This window comes from Talpa occidentalis, unplaced genomic scaffold (genome assembly GCF_014898055.3).
Source record: "Talpa occidentalis isolate TD23 unplaced genomic scaffold, MPIMG_talOcc4v2.1 talOcc4.12, whole genome shotgun sequence".
NCBI classification, from domain to species: domain Eukaryota; kingdom Metazoa; phylum Chordata; class Mammalia; order Eulipotyphla; family Talpidae; genus Talpa; species Talpa occidentalis.
The window spans coordinates 85,608,068-85,630,387 of NW_023601212.1; the positions used below are offsets into that span (position 1 = coordinate 85,608,068).

At 52.4% G+C, this 22,320-nt stretch overlaps 1 protein-coding gene across 1 annotated transcript; it reads right to left on the reverse strand.

Moving 5' to 3' along the window:
- Window positions 1–107: 107 nt before the first annotated feature.
- SETD1A (SET domain containing 1A, histone lysine methyltransferase) lies at window positions 108–21,816 on the reverse strand. Its single transcript, XM_037507197.1, is given in 20 exon segments — window positions 108–932; window positions 1,010–1,147; window positions 2,619–2,738; window positions 2,928–3,038; window positions 3,130–3,302; window positions 3,684–4,724; window positions 8,820–9,146; window positions 11,170–11,257; window positions 11,406–11,563; window positions 12,622–12,709; window positions 12,818–12,994; window positions 13,507–14,207; window positions 14,210–14,291; window positions 14,446–15,295; window positions 15,556–15,782; window positions 16,014–16,135; window positions 18,049–18,319; window positions 19,895–19,990; window positions 20,213–20,377; window positions 21,116–21,816. Coding segments are annotated over 19 exon segments (5,094 nt in total). The 5' UTR covers window positions 20,363–20,377; window positions 21,116–21,816; the 3' UTR covers window positions 108–758.
- Window positions 21,817–22,320: the final 504 nt, after the last annotated feature.

The window sequence follows — 22,320 nt, forward strand, 5'->3', positions numbered from 1 at the left end:
AACCCACCCCCAACTTCAGGCCACCCATTTCCCCACTTCACTTGCCCCACCTTCTGTCTTCAACCCCCATCCCACCCTGCTTTTCCCCAAAGATACTGACCAAGCACTTTTGTACAATAAAGTTTAATCACAATTATAAAAATGTGGCGTTGGGTTTGCACTATTAACATATGTACAATCCAGCCCAACAGGAAGGGCCCGTCCCCCGCCGTCCTGGCCTGGGTGAGCAGGAGCTTCCAGACACCAGGGTGAGAGGGTGACCCACAGGGTCTGGCAGGAACAGAAGATGAGGCAGGGTTCCAGGCACGGAGTCCCTAGGACTGGGGGCGCAGGGCCCCCCCCAGGGGGAGAACATGGCCACTGCCCCTAGAGACCCCTAAACTGGGGAGGGGTGCACGCAGGGCACAAAGGGGAAGTCCCCATTAACACAAAGCAAGGGGGCTGTGCAGCCCCCCCCAAGAACAGGATCTGTACAGGCCGGCACCCCAGGTTTCCACAGGAAACAGCTGCTGGCAGCTACAAAACATTTACAGCTTCTTCTCCGCAAAGAAAAAAATGAGGTGGGTGGGGAAGGGGACAGAGGGGGCAGAAGTTGCCTCAAGGGACTGAGGCTCCCTCCTAGGGCTTGGGGGCTCCCCCTACCCCATATTCTGAGATGGGGGGATGTGGGACCTGCTAAGCCCACTAAGGCTGGGAGGCTGGGAGCTCAGGGCACCAAGGGGAATAAATAGGGGTGTGGGCACCAGTCCTGCCCCACCTCAGTTGAGGGAGCCACGGCAGCTCTCGGTGCCGCACAGACACGGGATCTTGTTGTCCTCCAGCGGGAACTTGTAGTCGTAGGTGATCTCCTCATCCACGCCGATGGGCTGCTTGGAGTAAATCACGATCTTTTTCTGGGACTCGATGGTGATCACCTTGGCATAGCAGTTGGGCTGCAGGCGGTGAGAGCAGTGTGAGCCGTGGCCGCCCCCTCGGCACCCCACCCGCCCAGGGCAGGCCCCACGCGCACCGTGCAGCAGTGGTTGATGAACCGCGCCAGGTTTCCACACTTGGTAGCATCAATGATGGTGTCGTGGTCCACCCGGAACAGGTAGCTGCTGCCGATGCCCTCCTGCACATAGCGCTTCTCCCGCATGTCAGCCACCATCTGGGAGGGAGGACAGGACAGTAGTAAGGGAGCCGTCCCCTCAGCTCCCTACGGGACCAGGCCCGACTCCACCAGCCCCCATGACGAAGGGTCCAGTAGTCTCCCCACTGTCTCCCGGGGGCCTGCATCAGCCTGTCCTGGATCTATACTTTCTTTGGCTCCAGGAACCCAAGGAGCTGACTTTTCAGGCTGCTTCCAGGAGCCCTACCCCTCTGGCTGGCATACTCAGTCACCCCAGGAGTCTGCACCGGTCCCTGGGCAGAAGCTGCCATGAGCTCCCTTGGAGTATCTGCCTGGCTCACAGCAGACACGGAGGCCCCAGGCTGCTATGTGGCCAGATGACAGCAGCCATGCCAGAGCCCCACTCCACTCTTCTCCCAGGACCCTGTCTCCAAAACAGGCTGTCCACGTCAGGGGACACTCTTACATGAGGAGCAACTCTTACTTCCCCGAAAACAGGGCGGTGCGCTCTCGGCACTCTCCTTGGGTGATCTCACACTCTTCCAGAGCTTCAACTGCCAGCTAAGGAAGTGGGGGGACTCCTCCCAAACTTCCCTGTCCAGCCAAGATCCACCTCAGTGGAGCTGCGGGGCGTCATCCCCTAGATGTTCCCCCCGGGGGCTGAAATTTCAGATGTCCAAACTGGAACGCATCTCGACGACACATCTGCTCGTCGCTCTCTGCTTCACCGGCAGCCCTACCTAGCTAGCCGCTAACGGCTGCGTCCTGAGAGATGGCCTCACCCATGCCCTCGCTCTCCAGAGCCAGCGCCTCTGCAAGATCCCGAAGGCGTTCCTGGGCTCATAGACCGTATTACCCTGGGTGCCGTGACCTAGCCCTGGCCTCTCCCACCACCCCCACGCGAAGGGCTCTCTGCAACAGACCCACAGTGGTCTCGGCCTTTTCTCGTCACACTGCAGAGTCGCCCAAAGTGCTCTCCTGCTGAACACCTCTTCCTCCTCCTTACCACAGGTTCAAACTTATGGCCACAGCTCCCAAGCTCCACGGAGTATGCACTCCATCCAGCCTCTTGTTGATGCCACCTGCCCAAGTTTCCCCACTAGCCACATCGACCTAAGGTGATCCTGCCTCCAGGCCTGTGGACATGCTGCCCTGTAACAGGGGCGCACTTTCCCTTGCCCAAGCCTAGCAAAGCTCTTCAGCTGAAACATCACTGCTCCCTCCATCCTGCCTCCCCAGCCTCCCCTTTAATAGGTAGGTGCTTGTACAATCTTCTTAAACTGTAAAGTCCTTAAAGGGAGAGATAATCATTAGCTTTACTTCTTGCTGCATCAGTAAGCTCTAGTTCACGCGTCTCCACTACTAGCTGCTCAACGAAGGGATAAAGAATGAGGCAGGTTTTACTGACTTAGTCTCAGGAGCAGGGGGAAGGCGGGGCTTTATCTAGAGGGTCAGGTGGTTCTCAAGTGCACATCCCAGGCTGCCATCCAGTCCGGGGCTCAAGCCTCACCTGGCGGATGTTCTGACCCACATATTCGATGACCATCTCATCAGCTGCGATGGGTTCCATGGCAAACAGACCCCACTCGTGGATTCGGCTCCGGCCGAACCTGAGCTTCTTCTTCCGGAACTGGAGGGCAGAAGACAGACCTTACTGCCAGCTGCTTCCCACAACCCAGTCCCTCGCCTTTCCCAAAGGCCTCCAGGGCAGGAGAGGGGCATCTTGTCAACTCACTCCTACCCCCAGGAGACTATGGATGCCGTGGGCAGTAACCCCAGGTCCAGCTTTCCCACTGAGCCTTCCCAAGCTCCTGCTCACCTTGAGCTGGTTGAGCTTTAGCAGGTCGCTGTCCATGATGGCTGAGGTGCCAATGGCGCTCAGCAGCCGCCGTTGTTCAGACCGGCGCTCCGAAAGCACACGGTTAGTCCCCTGGGAGAAGCAGGGCGAGGGAGAGGTCAACAGATAGGACAAATAATGGCAAGAGAATACCGGTGAGCCAGGTATCAGGGAAGGGCCTCACCTGAGTGTCGGTTCCTTCCAGCTGCCGGGCTGACACAGGGCACACATCCAGGTACCTGTCCTTTTCCTTCTTGCTGATGGGGTAATAGCCCTCGCTGCGGGCCGAGCCCGTCTGGTGCTCTCGGGGGCCGTCCTGGGGCCGCCGCTTGCGCTTTGGAGTGCTCAGGTTGGTGAGTGCAGGGTGTTAAGGAAGAAAATGAGCTCCTCACTGGGGCCCCCCGCTGTCCACCCCAGGCCCACCCAGTGACTGATCTGAGCTGGAGGCCCTGAGCACATTCAGCATGGGGAAGACAGAAAGTTGGAGAAATAAGCCTTTGAATCCACCTCTTCTGTCAGAACAACAGGCAGGGAGAAAAGAGGCAGGAGGCCCAGAGAAAAGGGGGCTTGGTAGCGAGAGGGAACATACCCAGGCCGAAAGTGGCAGAGAAAACTGAACAGGAAGGGAGATGAACACGGACGCTAGAACACTGCCTGGTGGTGTGACCCCAGTAAAGCTTGCCCCACCCCGAGCCGGTCTCCCACACTGAGGTGGCCAGCCTTTGTAGCTCAGGATATTGGTGTGATGGACCCAGTGGGTGTCATTAAGCCAGTCAGCCCCACTTGTTTGCTGCAGCAGCCGCTCATAGGTGAGCCGCAGGTAGCTCATGTCCTCCAAGTCCAGGCCCGAGTTCCAAATGTCATACAGGATGGTCATTTGCTCAAACTCACTGCGGGGCTCGAAGGTAGGGGGGGGTGGGGGTGGGGGTGGAGGGGGTGGCCGCCGGCGCCGGGTGTGGGAGCGGAGGCTGCGCCGCCGGGTGGCCCCCTCCCCATCACTGCTGCTGCTGCTGCTGCTCTCAGATGACTCTGACTCTTCCTCCTCCTCCTCCTCCTCCTCCCCCTCTTCTTGTTGCTGCTGCTGCTGTTTGGGCTCCTCTGCCTCAGCCACCACCACTTCAGGGGCCTCCAGGACTTCATCTGCTGGGGAGCTGAAGAGGGCTGCAGGGGCAGGAACTGGCTCCAGGGGCCGTGAGACTGGCGTGGAGGGTGGGGGCTTGATGGCCAGGGCATAGTTGTGTTCCAGGAGGATGTGGCTGAGTAGGGGACCTGGGCGGTCTGCCTCGTCCGACGTCTCTGTGGTCTCCGAGTCGTCACCAGTAGGCAGGGCAGTCAACCCGCGCCGGGCTGGGGTCAGGGCCAAGTCAGCCAGCACCGCCAGGTCCACTTCTGTTGTTGGCTCAGCCTCTTCCTCCTCGGTGGAGCGGCCTCGGCCTCCAGTCCGGCTGCGACCTCCTCGGGACAACTCTTCCGGCCAGCTCTTGACCAGAGATGCATGGTCCAGGGGCAGGTTGCGAATGGTCCGCTCCACACCCCGGGGGACTTTGCGGGAGACCGGACCAGGAGACTTGACCTGCGTTGGGATGGCTGGGGGAGGCTCTGGGGCTGGCACCTCCTCCATAGCAGAGAAGGAGACAGTTTTCCGGCGTTTCTTGGGTGGTGGCAGGAGGGGAATAGGAGAGGAAGGACGCTCGTCAGGGCGGGGGGTGGAGGCTGGGGGTCCAGCCGGTGGCTCTGGGGGAGGCTGGGGCACACTGGGAGGTGGTTCTTCTGTGGAAGCTGGAGATAGAAGCACACAGGGGAAGAAAGTCAACTTCTCAGCCCGACATCCGCAGATTAGGATCCGTATGGGCAGGCAACTGGCCAGCCTCACCGGGAACCCACATTCTAGCTGCCGCACCCTCGCCTCAGTTTCTGACACTGCAACATCCTCCTAGGCACGCTGCGCTCCCTTGATGGGCGGGGATTTTGATCTGCTCATTCCCGCACCTGAGTTACTGAGCACCAACTCTGTCAGGCAGGGGAAAAACACACTAAGCACTTTCAAAGAAGTCCTCACAGAGCTTATGCTGAACAGAAACAAGGGGGTTGGGAGGGTTCTAAGGAAACAAACGCTTGGACTCTCTCCTTTTTATCGACTGGTGGTGACAGAACAACATGCAGCAACTAGGCACACAAACCAAAACAATTTTTGCCAGTTGCATTTTATAAAGAGGATACAATTAGGCAAGAAAGAAAGTATCTATTATTTCAGCTCTGTTTAGAGGTTAAAAAAAGATACAATATAAGAAGCTGCATCTTTGTATTAAAATACTTCATAAAACTTACCTTCTTCATCTCCCCCTAAAACAGAACTAAACCAAGAGGGCAGGGGTAGTCTCCCCTTAAAATAGCAGAGGGTGAAGCTGAGACCCAAAGCATGACGGGTGGACGGGTGGCTGGGAGGTAGATGGTCTTTGAACAGGCAGTGCTGTCTTCCCTAAGCAACTCCCAGGCGAGGGAGCACATCCTTTCTCTGCTAGGACCCCCAAGCCTACTGCTGAATGTGGAGGGGCCTGAGCACCACTCAAGATATGCATAGATAGCCCTGTCTCTGGACAAGATAGTCCTGCACATATGGCCCATCACACAACCTCCATCCTTGGTGTCAGCCACATCAACAGGCCTGACATTCCAGTCCTGGCCCTCCACCTGCAAGGTTCCCTTGACGGGAATGCCGCTCTCCTCCTGTCCATGGGGACAGCACACAAGTAGCTCTTAGACTTAGCTCAACCTCACCTCCTTTGTGAAGCCTTCCTCACCTTCTCAGACATTAGTAACATCTCAGAATTACGAAGTGGTTCTCAATTGCCAGTCTTCAGGTTAGTTGTAGCAGATTCATAGCTAGTACCTTGTGTCAATTCAAGCTTTTCACATATATTAACTCATTTAATCCTCACAACTCCATGAGGTGGATACTATTACTAACCCCACCTTGCATCCCAGGGCAGACCTGAGTTGATGCTCTTATCTACTGTCCAGACACCCTGCATTGGGACTCAGTGGTTTCACACCTGGTTCTACCACCCAGAGAACTGCTGGGGAGCTAGTACCAGGCCCGGCCTAAGCCGGCAGTGATCAACACGCATCCACCACTGCCTTAACAGACCTTTGGCAATCTGGCGCTCCCAGCGAGGCTCTCAGCCTGACTTCTGGGGTTTGGATACCACCTGGGGTAGCAAGGCCCTCCCTGGGTATTCACCTGGTTTCTACTACAAGTCCTGTCGCTTCTCCTTTCCTCCTCTGACATATCCCCCAACCCAGCCTACTGTCTCTCTGGAGGCCCTGCTCTTGAGAACAAATTCCCGTCCTGGCATAGCTTTTTCACACTCCTTGTCCTGAAGAAAACTTGGCCATCCCCTCTTATTTAGAGAAACAACTTTGGGCATACCCGCCCAATCAATATAACTCTCAGAAGTCACCATTTCTATCAGAAACTTCCCCAAGAATAAGAATATAAAATGGAGTGGGTCTGTCTGTGGCGTCTGGGGGTGGGAAGGGAAAGAAATCCTCTATTAGAATGGAGAGAACAATCCAGAAGGGAGGACTAAAGAAAGGCCAAGTCCCAAAGGTATCAAGTCCCTGGTTCTGGTCTAGCTTGTGGTTCCACTAGACAAGCCCTCTCTCAGTCTCCTACCATAAGGCCACAGAGACCTCTATTTAACTGTATTCCTGCTCACTCAGCTTTCCCTATCATTCTCTAAAAACCTAGAGAACTGCCTTAATCTGCTCTTCTCCCACCCCTTCTACCTATCTAGATACCTGCTCATATCTTCAGTGACCTCCTTTACTCATCTTTAGGTATCCTTCGCTAGTCCCACCCTTACCTCATCACCCCCTAGAATGGCTCTACCTTAGACCCTTATACTTGGAGCCCCTGTCTTATAGCACAATTCACCCCAATATTTCAGTTCACCCCAATCAACCTTTCAATTTACATCCTTCTCTCCCTAACCTATCTCCCTCCTCCTAAATCCACTTCTCTCTATCTCATTCAGACTGCAGGGGTCCTCACCAGATCCTCTCCATTCACAGTACTCTCCACACCCATAAGTCCTCATCCTTCTACTCCCTCGCCCTGTGGACTCTCAACCTACATAACCACCTGCCTTCTTCACCCCTAAGCCCCAGTCTTAGCAGGTCTTCTGGGTTGCTGTCAAGTCTAATCCACTTTCCCACTTCTTCCTACCCTGCTGAAAGTAAGAGTACAAGGATGGATGCCCTCTGACCTGTGACCCCACAAGGTTCCTCTACTACCTGAAGAATTCAGGATAAGCATCTTAGGTATGATGAGTCCCTCAATTCCTTCTCTTATGGGGTTTGGACCAGAACAGAGTATACCAGTGCTAGGCGGTCTTCATGTGATCACTGCCTATCTCAGACCATGGATTCTCAATAAAGTTCTAGAGAGAGTGCGATCTCTGGAAGGCCATGTCCATCTCAGAAGGATAAGTGAAAACTAAGCTACTGATTTCATCATAGGGACAAACTAGTCCAAGTTACCACCATTGCTTGCCTTACTGCAACAGCTTCTTACTTTCCCTGCATAAACTCTGGCACCTCTCTCAAGTTTTCTCTGTACTGCATCTTTTCAAAACTCAAGTATGATATCAATCCTCTGATGACATTCCACCCCCTTCAAGACAAAGACCAAATTTCTAACATGGCCTACTTGCTGTGCATGGCCGAGCCCTTGCTCACCTCCCTAGTTTCAGCTAGTCTAGTCCCTCTCCCACTTCCACAGATTAGCTTTCTTTTATGCCTTCTACCAAGCTATATTCTCTGCCTGCCTGAGGGCCTTTGCACATGCTAATCACTCCCTCTCGTCAACTTTGTGTGACCTCAGATCAATGATGCTTTTCTAGGGAAGACTCTCCACAGATGTGCTCATGTTCTCAGACAACCCTGTTCTTTTCTTTCATGGAGCTATTAGAGATTTTTTTGTGTAGTTATTACTCAGCAGACTCTAAGAGACTACAAGCTTCATGGGGGCAAGAGCAGTGCCTGATGTGCATGGCATCATGTCCCTCACACCACCCGTAAGTGCTCAATAACTCCATGTCTACTGACTAAACACATAGTTTTTCAGTAAGATAAATTATGTGTATGCTATTAAATAATAATTGAAGGTACAGATTCACAAAAAAAAAAAGATAAAATTAAGTTAATGTTAATAGTTGTAACTGTTATCTCAATTAACATGAACAGATGTTTTCTACCCGCCCACTTAATCTACCTACGAGTATACACTGTACATTAAGAAAACTAGTTTAGGGCCTCCCTGGTGGCCTAGGGGTTGTCTCAGCACTATCAATGCTACAGACTGATTTCCATCCCCGGCCAGGGAGCTGACACACATATGGTGTAGACCTCTCCTGTCTCGCCCGCTGCTCCCCTCAGCAGTGTATTTCAGTAGATCTGCCTGTTCTGCTCCCCACTCTGCCTCTAGAGAATCCTCTTTCCCTCTGGACCTCTGGCCTACACCCCAGTTTCCTACATACACGAAAAAAAGTTTAAGGAAAAGTACTAGGAGGAATTTGTTAAATTTGGATTGTCTATTTAACATACTTGTGAAGGGACAGCTCTGTTTCACTTTTAGTAAATACCCTGGTCTAGTACTCTAAACCATTTACGGTTTGAACATATTTCCAGCTTGAGCATGTTAGGTCATAACTTTCTTCAAGGGAGGAATGACAGGACATAATGTTTTTATACAACTTTGTATGTTTCCAACAAAGCCACACACTTGAACATGGTAACTGCAGACCCTTCTGTCCTAACAGAGACAGACACACATATACACAGAGATCAAATCAATGGCTCAGTGCCACCTACCAACAGGTCTTGCTGGAGACTTCTCCTGTTCTGGGAGAGGTATGACTGGGGAGCCTGCAGCCTTCTCTGGCGTGGGCTCCTCTACGGGTGCTGGCAGGGGTGCAGGGGTGTCTCTGGGAGGCGGTGATGCTGAGGGTATGGTTGCTGGCTGCTCCTCTTCTTCTTCAGAGGAGGACTCAGATGACGATGAGGATGAGGACGATGAGGAGGAGGAAGATGAGGAGCTGGATGAGCTGCTGCTCTCGGAGTCTGACGTGCTATCATTTTCACCATCTGAGTCGGCATACAGAGAACATTTGGAGGACGAATCGCTTTCCTCATCCTCGCCTGGAAATCCAGAAGGGGCAATCAGGCGAGGTGGGAAGACCCTTCACTTCGTCAAGCTGGGGGGTTCATGCACTGACTTTACGACAGAGATCTCAGACTCTGAAGTGCGGGGAAGTCCTATCCTCGAGGCGCTGATGAGGCATCCTATTTGTTCAGTGCGATAAGCCTCAATAGAAAGGGCCAGGGGAGCAACACAAAGGGAAGTCTTGGCTTCTGCTTGGAGGATGAGATGCCGAAGTCAAGGAGGACAAGCAGGAGCTCACCACACAGACATGGGGACAAAGTGGGCTGTCAGAGGCGAGAGAAGATGCTACCCCTGGGGGAGTGGCCAGCAGTCTGCTCGATTAAATGTTTTCCCAAAGTGGGTTTTATAGACATGGCCTGGGTGACCAACTCTGAAAAAGGCTTCTAGGATAAAATAAGCTTAGGAAATATTACATGCTCCATGTTTCTAGATGGTAATACATCAAAGGGCTCTAGGAAATATAAGAATTTTGCTGTCTGAAAAACCTGACTAGGTAAATTAGATTAGAAGGTGGCAGTGGCTAGGGAGGGGTCTAGAGAAGGTTAGATAGAGTTGAACAGATAAGCAAGGGCTAAATTATAAATGGTCTAAAGTGTCAAGCTGAGAATCACCTCACAGAAAACAGGGGGCCAGGAAAACTATGGAGGGAAGTGACAGAATCAGGTGTGCATTCTAACAGCAGGCTGGAAAATAGACTGGAATGGAGGGGAAAGGATGGAAGAGATAGGCAAGTCAGTTACACCTGCTACAGAACTGAGTGACAAAGTCAGGACAGTAAGAACAAAGGAGGTGACAAATTCAAAAAAACATTCAGATGATAAAAAACAGGAATTGGTGATCAAGTGGATGTGTAGGGGTCTGCAGCCCCTCATTCTTAAGCAGATGACCTTACCCTCTGCTTAAATGAAAATGAGAGGCTTTTGGATGATCACCAGGTCTTTTCTCTCAGAGGCATTCCTTGACCATCATATATAAAAAAGCCAATCTTGGGGCCTCCTGGTGACGCAGGGGGTTGAGAACAGCACTGTGAGGCAACCCGCAGCCTCTGGAGCACAAGTTCGATCCCCAGCCAGCCAGGGAGCAACCCATATGGTGCGGCAGACCTCTCCTGTCTCGCCCACTGCTCCCCTCAGCAGTGTATTTCAGTCAGTCTGCCTGTTCTGTTTCCCGCTCTGTCTCTGGTGAATCCTCTCACCCCCCACACGCCTCTGGCCTGTACCCTGGCTCTTGTGTGCATAAATAATGAAATCTTAAAAAAAAAAAAAAAAAAAAAACAATCTTTTCCCCAGCTCCTTCCACTTTGTATTCCATTAACCTAGTTTATCATCTTCAAAGCACATAACTCTATTTGAAGGGCTGGTACTTGTTAGTCAAGTCTCCTTCTCTCCTCCAATTGGTCAGAAACTCCACAAAAGCAGGAACTACACCTGTCTTGCTCACTGCTGTGTTTCCCAACACTTACAGCAGTGCCTGCCAGAGAGCAGGGGCTCAATATCTACCTCTGAATATAAATGAAAAGACTGAACCATGTACCCGGGACCTCAATGAACGTGGAGGAACAAACAGGTATTCAACCGAAGAGCAGAGCTGTGCCTGGTGACGGCAGGGCGGGGGAAATGGAGGCACAGCTCAGTGGCTGGGCCATAAGGAAGACAGTGCTTCAAGGTAGAAAGGTCCAGTCTGGTAGCATCGAGGAACAGCAGCAAAGTTCAGCAGACCCCTTATATCAATAAATAAAAAAGCTCTGCTGGTTGTCTTCAGAGGACAGCCAAGTCTCAGGAGCGGAGATAAGTAGGAAGGAGCATGCTGGGTACTGGTGTTATTGTTTATAATGGACCAAGGTCCAAAAGGATGTGGCTAAAAGACACAGCTGCTCCTGGGGCACCAAAGGTGTTCAGTACACCCAGCAGGAAGGTTATGGGGGCTCAGGAAAGAACTAGACAGGTGATTACATTCCTTCCTCCCCGGGCAGGGTTTGATTCTATCGTCCGTGCTTACCATCTGATGCTGCTGTCTCTTTTTTTGTAGCATTCATGGCTTCCTCACGCTCTTCATCTTCCTCATCTTCATCATCGTCCTCTTCATCCTTAAGGAAAGGGACAAATGGGGCCTAATAGGCAAAAGACAACTGGGCCTCCAGGAAAACACAGTTACCTGGATTATAGCCCAGAGAGAAGTTGGCCATGGGGACAGGTGTAGGCTTTTGGCAGGGATTGGGTGCCCTTATCCCTCACCTTCTCTGAGGATGACTCCTGGGAAGCTTCCTCCCCCTCACTGTCTAGAGCAAAGGACTTGCGGTGCTTGCCCTGGGTCTTCCCTCGTTCTTCATCTCGCTTTGGAGGCTTGGTCCCCGGCCGTCCTGGCTCTCCAGTCTCCTTCTCTCGTTCAGGGTCTAGGCCCAGGTGAGTGGTAGTTAGGGCAGTTTACCACCAGCAACAGCAGTTACCGTTTCCTTACCCCATGAAAGGACCTTCACGTACACCATTGCTGATCTTGCTGACAGTCCCACAGGATAGACCTCTTTATATAACAAGCAGCTGAACTTCAGCAGAGAAACACAAACACCCCGGAATTTCCCTAATATTTCATATCGATTTAAACATGGCACCCTTCTCTGGGTTGAGCGAAAGAGGGTAGTGATTTGTGTCTAGCCCAAGAAAATAGCACTAAGGGGCCTCCCCGGTGGCGCAGCGGTTGAGTGCTGGGTTGCGAAGCTGCCTGCAGCCTCTGCAGCCGGTTCGATCCCCGGCTGCTCCCCGGCCACCGGAGGAGGGTCCCACATGGCGCGCAGACCTCTCCTGCCGCCCGCTGCTCCCCTCAGCAGTGTACCTCGGTCCTTCTGCCTGCTTTGCTCCCCGCTCTGGCTCTGGTGAATTCTCTCACCCTCCCACGCTTCTGACTGTACCCAGTGCATGTATAAACCAAACAAACAAACAAATAATAAATAAATAAGACATGCCTCTAGAAAATTAAAAATAAAAAAATAAAAAATAAAAAAAAAAAAAAAAAAAAAAAAAAAAAGAAAATAGCACTAAGGATAACAGGGTCTCCAGGGCAGCAGATCTGACTCAACAAGGAAGTGTCAAGCCATGTAAGGTGTCAACCAAGAACTTAGACTTAAAACAAACTGGCGGGAAAGTTGTAGGAGAGCTTAAGCATCAGATGGTAAACTTGGGTAGATGATTTGTTTAACCTCAAAATTCTAGGCTTCTACATGTTGAAATTACCATTTCTGTTTTACAGGTGGAAAGGTGAAATGCAGCAAACTAAATGACAACATAGCTGAACATGAGCCACACCAGACATGACACTTCTCACATTTCTCAGAACTACCAAGTACCAGAATCTCAGTTTGGGCCCATGCCCTAAGATTCTCACTCCTTCAATCCCGCCTCTGGCTTTCTCATCAGATCTAAGCAGCCCTTCTCCCGACACCTGATCTCCACTCACCGTCTTCATCTTCCTCTGCTGGAGTGGAAGGCCGGGGCCTCTTCTCCTCACTAGCCTCTGAAATTTCTGATGGTTCTTTTCGCTTTACCTGGGAGGTATGAAGAAACGGGCCCATTTAGAACTCAGACACTCATGGTTCCTAACTGCCCATACCCCTTCTCCCCACTGTATTAGGTAAGGCCACAATTCTGAGTACCTTGAAAGAAGGCAGTCGCAGGGCACCTCGCAGCCCAGACCCAAAGGCAAAGGCCTCAATGCCGGTGGTACCCCCGCTTTTGGCCCAATCTACGAGGGACAACAGGCCTGGTTCTTTGAGCTTTGTCTTCTCTTTATCCTCTTCCTTGGCTTGCTGTTTGGCTGCGTTCTGGAATGGCTACAGGAAGACAGTAGGGGGACTGAGTCCCAGAACCCAGTGCTCCCTCCTGCCTCCTGCCTGAGAACTATCTCCAGGCCCCAAGAATACAGAAATGCATCTACTCACTCCTCATTTGCCGTAGCTAGACCACACCTCCCTTGTACCAGCCCCACTAAGGCTCTCAAAGTCTGCTCATTTAGTCCATCAACTTTATGAAGCAGGTACTACGATTCCCACTCTACAAAGAAAGAATTGGAAGACTGAAGCCCAGAGAGCTTAGAGGCCTAATCCACTGCAAATAAGCAGTGCGGTCTAGGCCAAGATCTCCTGATTCGGAGCCCTGTGCTTTTTACTGTTCCATGTATCCCAAAATCCCCTGCCAAATAGTGTATCCCACCAAATGCTTAGTCTCACACCCCACTTGTTCCGATCACCTCTCTCCTTAATTTGAGTTGTGTTGACTAGAGAAGTCAGAGTCTGTTTCCTCCAATGGCACCCCAGGTTTCCCAGTACCAGGCATGGGCACTCACCTTGGCCTTCTCTTCCTTGCTTTCCCACCACTGGTCAAAAGCTCCAAAGGCCACATTTTCTACCATCTTGCGATTGAGGTCTCGCTGCATAATGCTCTTCATCTCTTGGACAAGGGTGGCCAGTACACGGCCCACAGTGCCTGCCGATGGGAGGGCTTTGCCCTCTGCCAGCTCTGCTTCCTCCCGGGGAGGCAGCCTGGTCTCTTCTCCTGAGACTGAGGAGGAGGGCAGGGGCTCGGCTGCCATGGGCAAAGGCAGATGGTAGGTTTCCCGGGAATATGCCCCTCGGCCTTCTTGGCCTTGTGTGTACAGAGCATAAGGTAACCCATAGGCTGCCTCTTGAGGGGGTGGAAATGGGAGAAAGGCCTCCCCGAAGGCCCCACCAGGGGGACCAGCTGACGCAGCAGTCAATCCCTTGCCCTGCCGCAGCTGGTGGAGCCGAGTTAACATCTGGGTCTGCATCTGGAAGGACATGGGCATCCCACCCCACTGAGCCCCAAGTCGATCCATGAGCTCTAAGGAGTTCACAAAGTCATAGATGTGGGGTGGTGGTGGAGGAGGTGGGGGGTACTCAGGGGGTGGTGGCCCATCAGGTCGGGGTGGGAGGAGGTAGGCAGGTTGGTGGGGAGGATACCCGAGGGGAAGGGAAGCAAGGTAGGGAGGAGGAGGAGGGGGTGGAGGGGGTGGTGGTGGAGGCTGCTGGGGGGTGTTGGGGCCGGAGGGGGTGAGCCGCCCCTGTCATCATCGGAGATCTCCATATCCTCTCCAGAAGAGCATGGAGAAGCCTGTAGGAGTGCAGAGGAAGGTCAGAGGGCTTCTGGCTGTTTCCTGGGATTATTCTCAAATCCATGCTCTTTATCTAGTTGCCATCCCCCCGCCCCTCAGGTTCAACCCTGCCTCCTTATCCCAGGTTCCTCTGCTGGTTGACCCCAACCTCACCTGGTTCTGTCCGTTGGCCTTAGGAGACTCCCTGGTCGCCCCAGGCTCCCCACTCCCTGTAGGTGCCACATCCTCAAAGTTAGCTGGGGCTGGAGGGGGCGTGCAAGGGCCATGACCTGACCCAGAAGGCACCTCGCTCCCTGTGTCTCTAGTCCCAGGGCCTGCACTGCTGTTCTCTTCCTCTTCCTCTGTGTCAGAAGCCAGGAAAGAAAACTTGGAGCGTTGCTCCTTCAGTAACATCTCAATGCGGGAATCCAGGCTGCTGTGTTGTGCGAAGGGCACACTCTCGTTGGTGGTCTCTGGGGCTGGGGAGCCGGACCGTGCAGGTGAGGCTGGGCGGGGGGAGGTCCGAGATTCTTCTCTCTCTGGGCTGGGTCCCCCACCACTCCCGCCTCCACCAGGTTCAGGAGGCTCTGGGGGTGGAGCCTCTGAGGCAGGAGGCCGGTAGTCCTGGTCAGAGGGCCTGCTCGGCTCAGGGGGCAAGTAGGAGGTGTAGGAAGGCGGGAAGCGCTCAGCTGTATTTTCAGCAAAAGGAGCCCCGGGGGGCTCCTCTCTGGTTGGCCGGCGCGGTGGGTAGGAAGCGTGGCGTTGGTAGCGGTTCCAGCTTTCATAATATGCTGGGTAGTTTGAGTCAGAACCACGAAAATGAGAGGATGAGGAAGAGGAGGAGGATGAGGAGGACGAGGACAAAGAGGAAGAGGCGGAGGAGGACGAGGCGGTGGCTGCAGTGGTGGCAGAGATGGCTGTAGAGGTGGTCGTGGGAGCCGAAGATGCAGAGAAGTGGCGGCGGGAAAAGGAATCTTGGAAGCTGTTCTCTGACCGCCGGGGCTTGAAGGAGGTTGAAGTGGTGCTAGAGAAAAAGCGCAGGAGTTAGCCGGGTTCAGCTTTCAGTAACCAAAGTCCCACTAGGCTGCCCCCAAAGGAAGATCTAAATGTTCTTGGGTTCCCAGCTAGAAAATGAATTCCCCGAGGACAGGGGTTTGCTGGCCGAATCCACAAAGAAACTAGGACAAATTTTTCCCAACTCCCTCTTAAGAGAAACTCTGGGTTTCTTCTTCCCAGTGGCAGCTTCCAGAACCTGGGGTGTACCAGAGGGTGTTTACTCTGCACCTGCTGGAGTAGGCAGAGTCCTGAGAGTAGGGGGTGCTGCCCCGAGAGTAGGGGGTTCCTTGGGAGGACTGAGGGGTGAACTGGCCAAAGGAAGATGGGGTGTCTTGTCGGCTGCTGGAGAAGCTTGTGTCCTGGGAGCAGGGGGTGCCATTGCCAGGAGTGCCTACCACAGCAGTGCTTGCTGGGTAGGCAGTTGTGTCAGAGGAAGAGCGGCGGCGGGATTCAGTCTGGAGGGAGAATGTGGAACAGGGAGAAAGAAAAAAGAGATCAAGTACCATTTAACAACTTGCCCTTCCCTAAAACAAGAATCCCAGTTCCTTGTCATTTAAGAGCATCTAAGCATTTTTTCTTGGACCATGCTACACTGAACACAAAACCCAGCACCTCCTCAAAACTGCTCCTAGCATCCAAGCACTGTGCCCACATGGCCCAGGCAGTGGCAACCACAAGCTTCTCACCGTCTCAGTGGCTGCACCGGAGCCCTGGAACTTCTCACTTAGGGCCTTGCCCCCCGTGGGCACTGTCTGAGGGGTGTAGGAGCCATTGACAATCAGTTCATAGTACTTCATTCGTTGTTGTCCTGGAGAGAGGAAAATGGGTACCAACAGAGTCAGATAAACAAAACAACTCCCTCTGACTTGGTGTTCCCATTTCTTTCTCAGATCTTGAGTTTCCTGTGATTTCTTGGATTCCTGGGTTTGGGGTTTCAGTTCTACCTTATCTGTCTTGGGAAATTCTACCTCATCTCTACCTAATAACTACCACAAATGACAAACGTGTCATACAATACTAAACAGTTTATAATAGCACTTCTATGTGTGTTCCCACGTGACCACCAGAAGAAGCATCAGTTATCCCTACTTTAAAGGCCTAAAGAAAATTGACCTGCACGAAGTCATAAAGTTGATCAATGGTGGAAATGGAATTCAAACCCAGGTGATCTGATGCTATATTCCACTATACTCTTCATCCTACAAACTAAAGGTTGCAAATGGCATTTTAACCTGAAGGTTAAATCTAGTCCACAGTTGTTTTAGTTGCCTTATACGATTGCTGAAAAAACTGGAGGGAATAGGGGCCTCCCTGGTGGCGGAAGGGGTTAAGCACCTCACTATGAAGCAATCCACAGCCTCTGTAGCACGAGTTCGATCCCCGGCCAGCAGGGAACAACCCACACGGTGAGGCAGACCTCTCTTGTCTTGCCCCCTGCTCCCTGCAGCAGTGTATTTCAGTCAGTCTGCCTGTTCTGTTCCCCACTCTGCCTCTGGTGGATCCTCTCACCCTCCGCATCTCTGGCCTGTACCTCAGCTCTTGTATGCACAAATAAATCAATCTTAAAAAAAAAAAAAGGGCCTCCCTGGTGGCACAAGGGGTTAAACACTGCACTATGAAGCAATTTGCAGCCTCTGCAGCAAGAGTTCAAACCCTGGCCAGCAGGGAACAACCCACATGGTGCAGCAGACCTCGCCTGACTCGCCCACTGCTCCCCTCAGCAGTGTACCTCAGTAGATCTTTCTGTTCTGTTCCCCACTCTGTCTCTGGTGAATCCTCTCACCCCCACATCTCTGGCCTGTACCCCAGTTCTTGTATGCATAAATAAATAAATCTCTAAAAAAAAAAAAAAGACTGGCGGGAATACAACATTAACAATCATAAGATTTCATACAAAAACCAAGATCTGACTTATAAACAACTCAGAACACTTAGCTATATTAGCTTATAGCTCTAATTGCTAACTGGCTAATGCCAACTAACAGCTGCCTCCCTTAAGATGTGCCATAGTCCCCACTCCTCACTATTGCTCATTAATACGGAAGCCCAGACTACCTCACTCACCTGTAAAGGTTCCTCATTTTTTAAAAAGATTTTTATTTATTTATGCATAAAAGAACTAGGGTGTAAGCCAGAGGTGTGAGGGCTGAGAGGATTCACCAGAGACAGAGTGGGGAACAGAACAGGCAAATCTACTGAAATACATTGCTGAGGGGAGCAGCGGGTGGGACAGGAGGGGTCTGTTGCACCATGTGGGTCAGCTCCCTGGCTGAGGATAGAACTCATGGCACAGTGGCTGGCGACAGCACTGAGACTTGATAGTGCTGAGACTTTAACCCCTGTGCCACCAGGGAGGCCAAAGGTTCCTAATTTGTAATCTCAAATTCCAAAGCCCCCAAAATTCAAAACCCAGTGATTTTGGGAATGCACTATCAAAATCAAACCTGAGCTAAGACTACTTACTAGTCTTTATTCATCATACCAGAGTAACTCTTCATATGTTCTCTTGTAACAAATATCGTTATATCCTAGCCCTGCCAGAGGTAACACAAAAAAATCACATATGTACCATAGTCCTTCCATAAAGTTCTCGCTGCAGAGAAACATGTTGTCCTAAGAGTTTCAGATGAACAATCATGATCATTTAACTTGCCCCCACAGACAATGGCATGTATATTCTGCTGGAATCCAACCAAGGGCAGCAAGCAAAAGAGCCCTCACCTTTGATGTCAAGCTGGGCATGGATGATATTGCCCATGACAGAGGTAAGGTGGAGGTTTTTGACGGTTTCCTTGGCTCCCCGAGTGCTGGTGAAGAGCACGCGGGCCAGGCCCAGGTGCTTGCGAGTACGGGGGTGAAGAAGGATCTCTACCTCCTCCACCTCACCATACTTCCGGCACATATCCTTCAGGAAGGTCTCTCGCACATTGTCATTCAGTCTTGCAAAAGTTACTTCCTTCAATGGGATTTGTCCGATATAGAATTCATCCAGCTGTGGAGAGAACAGGAGTCAAGTCTGGGGTCTTAGCACTGTCCACGGTTTCCTTTGCCCTTTGGGACACTTCAGTGAGATTATGACATCAAGTTTGGACTGGGAAGTAACAGCAAGGCAATGGGATACAGAGCTGCCAAAAGCAATACATCTATCTTAACACCTCTTTTCTAAATTCGTCTCACCACAGAACAAAGGTAAAAAAACAGGAAAAGAAGTGTATAAACTGAGGAATAAACATAAATGGAAGAAAACAGTTGTCGGAAATTAATTCATGAACTTAGCTTTAATTAAGTGGTTACCACCACAGTCTGGAATATAATGATTTATAGGAATATAATGATTTAAAAAATCATGGTGGGGGGAAAGGGACAGGCAAGGAGTTTTTGTTCAGAAAAGTAGACAACACAGACAGACACAAAAGTGCCAAGAGTATTATCGAATGGAACACTGGTGTGCAGTACCAAAACAGGATATGAGGCTTCACCAGATCAATAACCTTATGTGCCAATGCACAGAACCATGAACTTGGCAACAAAAGTATAATAAGACAACAGTAAAACCAAAGAGACACCTGGCAGCATGGTGGAGTGAAATAAAGTCTGCATTAAAGTAGTACCAACGGAAACAGAAAAATTTAAAGACACGTTTAAAAAAAATCAGCAGGACTTCACAATAAATATGTGACAGATGAAGAAAAAAAAAATCATAAGATGACTGCCATGATTTTTGCTTTTATAACTGAATACATGGTGTTGTCATTCATCAGCAAAGGGGAAAGGGAAAGAAGACAATTAAGGGTAAAGAGTATTTGTTTTAGATCCCTTGAGTTTGAGATGTCCGTGAGGTCTCTAGATTGAGCTGTTCCTCTACCAGACATATGAATCTGTTACTCAAGAGACTGCACTTAGCTGGAAACAGCGATTTGAATATCAACATTTTGATAAATAGGTGTGTGAGAAAGGTCATAGATGTGAAGTCACAGGTGTGAAAGAGATTGTTCAGGGAAAGTGTACAAAATGAAAGAGGAATGAGGGAACACTGCAAATAATTTATTTGAAAAGGAGGACTAAAAATTTAGCAAAGAAGAGTAAGAACCACCAGTTCTTTCTAGGTGTAGTCAAAGGCCTGACAAGTATCCTGCCCAGACAAGGAAATAGTCACCATCTAAAGAAACAAGATATAGGGTCAAATAGCCAAGTGAGGGAAAGAACAGTGGACTCCCAGATGGAGTGTCTGGACTTGTCACTCCCCGTAACTGTTGAGAAGCTGGCATATCATACAAAGACACTGTCATGTTACACACTGTCTGGAAGGACGCAGTGATAGACAGAAGAGCTACACCTATCCTTACTTCATCCTTCAAGTCAACACCCCTGCTTGGGACACCTCACCTGTACCTGTCTAGAAGAGTAACATACCTCCTGTCCAAAACAACTCAGTCTTACAGCCTCAGAGGCTGTTAGATCTAGCTGAGGTTCTTTCACTGGAAAATCCCCTTTTACTTGGCTACACTATGACTAGACTACCAGGACTTCATACCCTCCTAGGGCCACCACATGAGGAAACACATACCTTAAACTTAGGGACTGGGAGGGAAAAGTCTCTGTTTTTGGACCTGACATGGCAACGGGGATCTTGAAGGTCTTCGACCGGTAGGTACTTTGAGTCCTAGGAAGGAAACCAGGAATGGAAAGAGAGTTCAAGGTGAGACCACATTACTAATTCCAAAGAAGTCCATTTGGAGATCCATATGCAAAAAACCTAGGTCTAGTAGCCCACTTTTAAGAAGGCAGGCTACAAGTATGAAAATTCTTAGGTGCTGAACAGAGTTAACAGGAAAGTGGTGCCTGAGGTTTCCTAGAAGGCAAAAGAAAGGCTGGGGGTACTCACGTTGACACTGAAGTGGATTCCATCATAGCGGTACACCTTTTGAGAAGGCCTGCGCAGGGCAGGGTCCAAGGCAGGATCCACGATGAGCTTGTAGTTCCGCCACTGGAAGCTCGGGGCCTTCTGCCCATCTCCCCCACCTTCTTGATCCATCTTTGCTCATTTACACTGTCAGGAAAGAAGAACACACACGGGGGTTCAGCTCTTAGGCCTGACTCCCTTGCTGCCCCTCACTGACTAGCCCAGACTCCAGGTTCTCTCATCACCCCAGTTTCCACACCTCACCATGACCCGTGGCTTCCCTAGATCCCCCTCCTCAGTATCCTCTTCCACCACAACATCCCATTCTCTCTCCACCTCCCAACTCTCCCCTCAGGCCCCCAGGCCCATCTCGCGCCCCCTTACCTTCCCGCTCTCCCCAGCGCGCGCCCCATTTGGCCTCGGCGCAAGACCCCTCCCCCGCCCCCTGGCAGGCCCCGCCCCCTCCCGCCTCCTCACCGGCCAGCGGCCCGGGCCAAGCCCGGCTCCCGCTCCCACACACCCGCACCCGTCCCCGTGCCCCGATCCTCTGGCCAAGAGGTGGCACCTCTTCGGGGCGTTGGAAACACCGCGAGACCGAGCCCGAGACCCGGCTTCGGCCCCGAATCCAGCGGGGGGGTGGGGAGAACGCGCGCTGCTGCCCTCTCCTCCCGCCCCGGCGCGTTCTGCCCCCCCCATCTTCGCGCACGCGCGGCGCGGCCCCACTCACCCGCTCGCGGCGAGCGGCACCCCCTCCCCCACCTCGCGCAGCACCTCAGCGGCGCGAGGCGGCGGCGGCGGCAGCGCGAGACCCGGCCCCGCAGCGGTGGCGGCGGCGGCGCCCCCCACCACCACCTCCCCGGCGCGCGCACCAAACACCACCGCCACCTGCGTGAGGCCCAGCGGGCACAGCGTCCACATTCGCACTTTCGCCACGGACGCCGCCGAGAGACCCACGGGGCCAAGGACAGCAGCTTCGCCTCGGCTGGCGCCCTATAAGGCTCAGGAGTCGTGGCCTAGGGAGCCTGGGTATTGGCCGCATCCCCCGGAGAGTGGACTTCACGACTATCCAGCTGCTCTGGCTTTGGGTCCTTGACGAATCGGCGGCGACGAAAGCAGCGACTAGTCCCCGAGGAAAAGGGGGCGGGGCGGAGGGGAGGAGGCCAGCCAGCGCTTGAGAGATTTGAGTGGCGCGTTGAACGGGCGCAGATTCGTCAGGCGGGCGGGGCGACTATGTAGACTGGGTGCGCGCTCCTTTGCTCCTCTTCCCTACCCCTTCCTCGCACGGCCGAAGTTATGAGAAGCTGCAGATTCGCCACCGGTCCTAGCCTCAGCTGTCGCTTCCCTTCACCCGTCTTGATGGAGTCGAGAAAATAATGTCTGGCTAGCCAAGCCCTGTTGGCAGAGTCAGCCACTTTTCCTGGATCTGTCTTCCTAGCACAACTGAGGGGCCTGCCCCATTCCGACCCACGGGAAGTGGCTGCGGCTTAAAGCTCCTGTTGCAGTCGGAAGAGAATTTTCGGCCGAGTATGGTGGGGCGCGAGTAATTCTGAGGAGCTGGCCTCGCGAATCTGCGAGCCCTGTGGGCGGGGCCAAGACGTCGTCAGCGCGCGCGGAGCCGGGCGTCGCGGGGGCGCTTCCTGGAGGACCCACCGAAACCCGGGCTGGCCGGGAGGGGCGACCGTGAGATGGAAAAATACTACTAGCAGCGGTGACTCAGTCTGTTTGGCGCCTCACGTAACGCAGGGTGCGTGTTCCTCCCGTTATCTCCCCGGGCCTCTAGCTGCGTGAGGCGCCCATTTGGCGGATGAGGAGACTGAGGCCCGCAGCGGGTGTCGCGTAGCGCCCGTACTCGACCCATCGTGCGTGATTAAATCCGAGACTGTTTCTCTGATCAGCCTGGTGACCTAAAGGCCCTTGAACGGATCCCGTGAAAAAGAATAAGCTGGGGCCTACTACGGTGGGCCGGTCGATTCTCCGGGCATCAGGGTCCCGATGCCCGCCCTTTTCAGCTGGGGACCCCTTGTGCTTCCGCGGGTTCACCGCTCGAGGGCAACAGCAGCGGAGCCTTCCACTTGGGACTCTGGCACCTG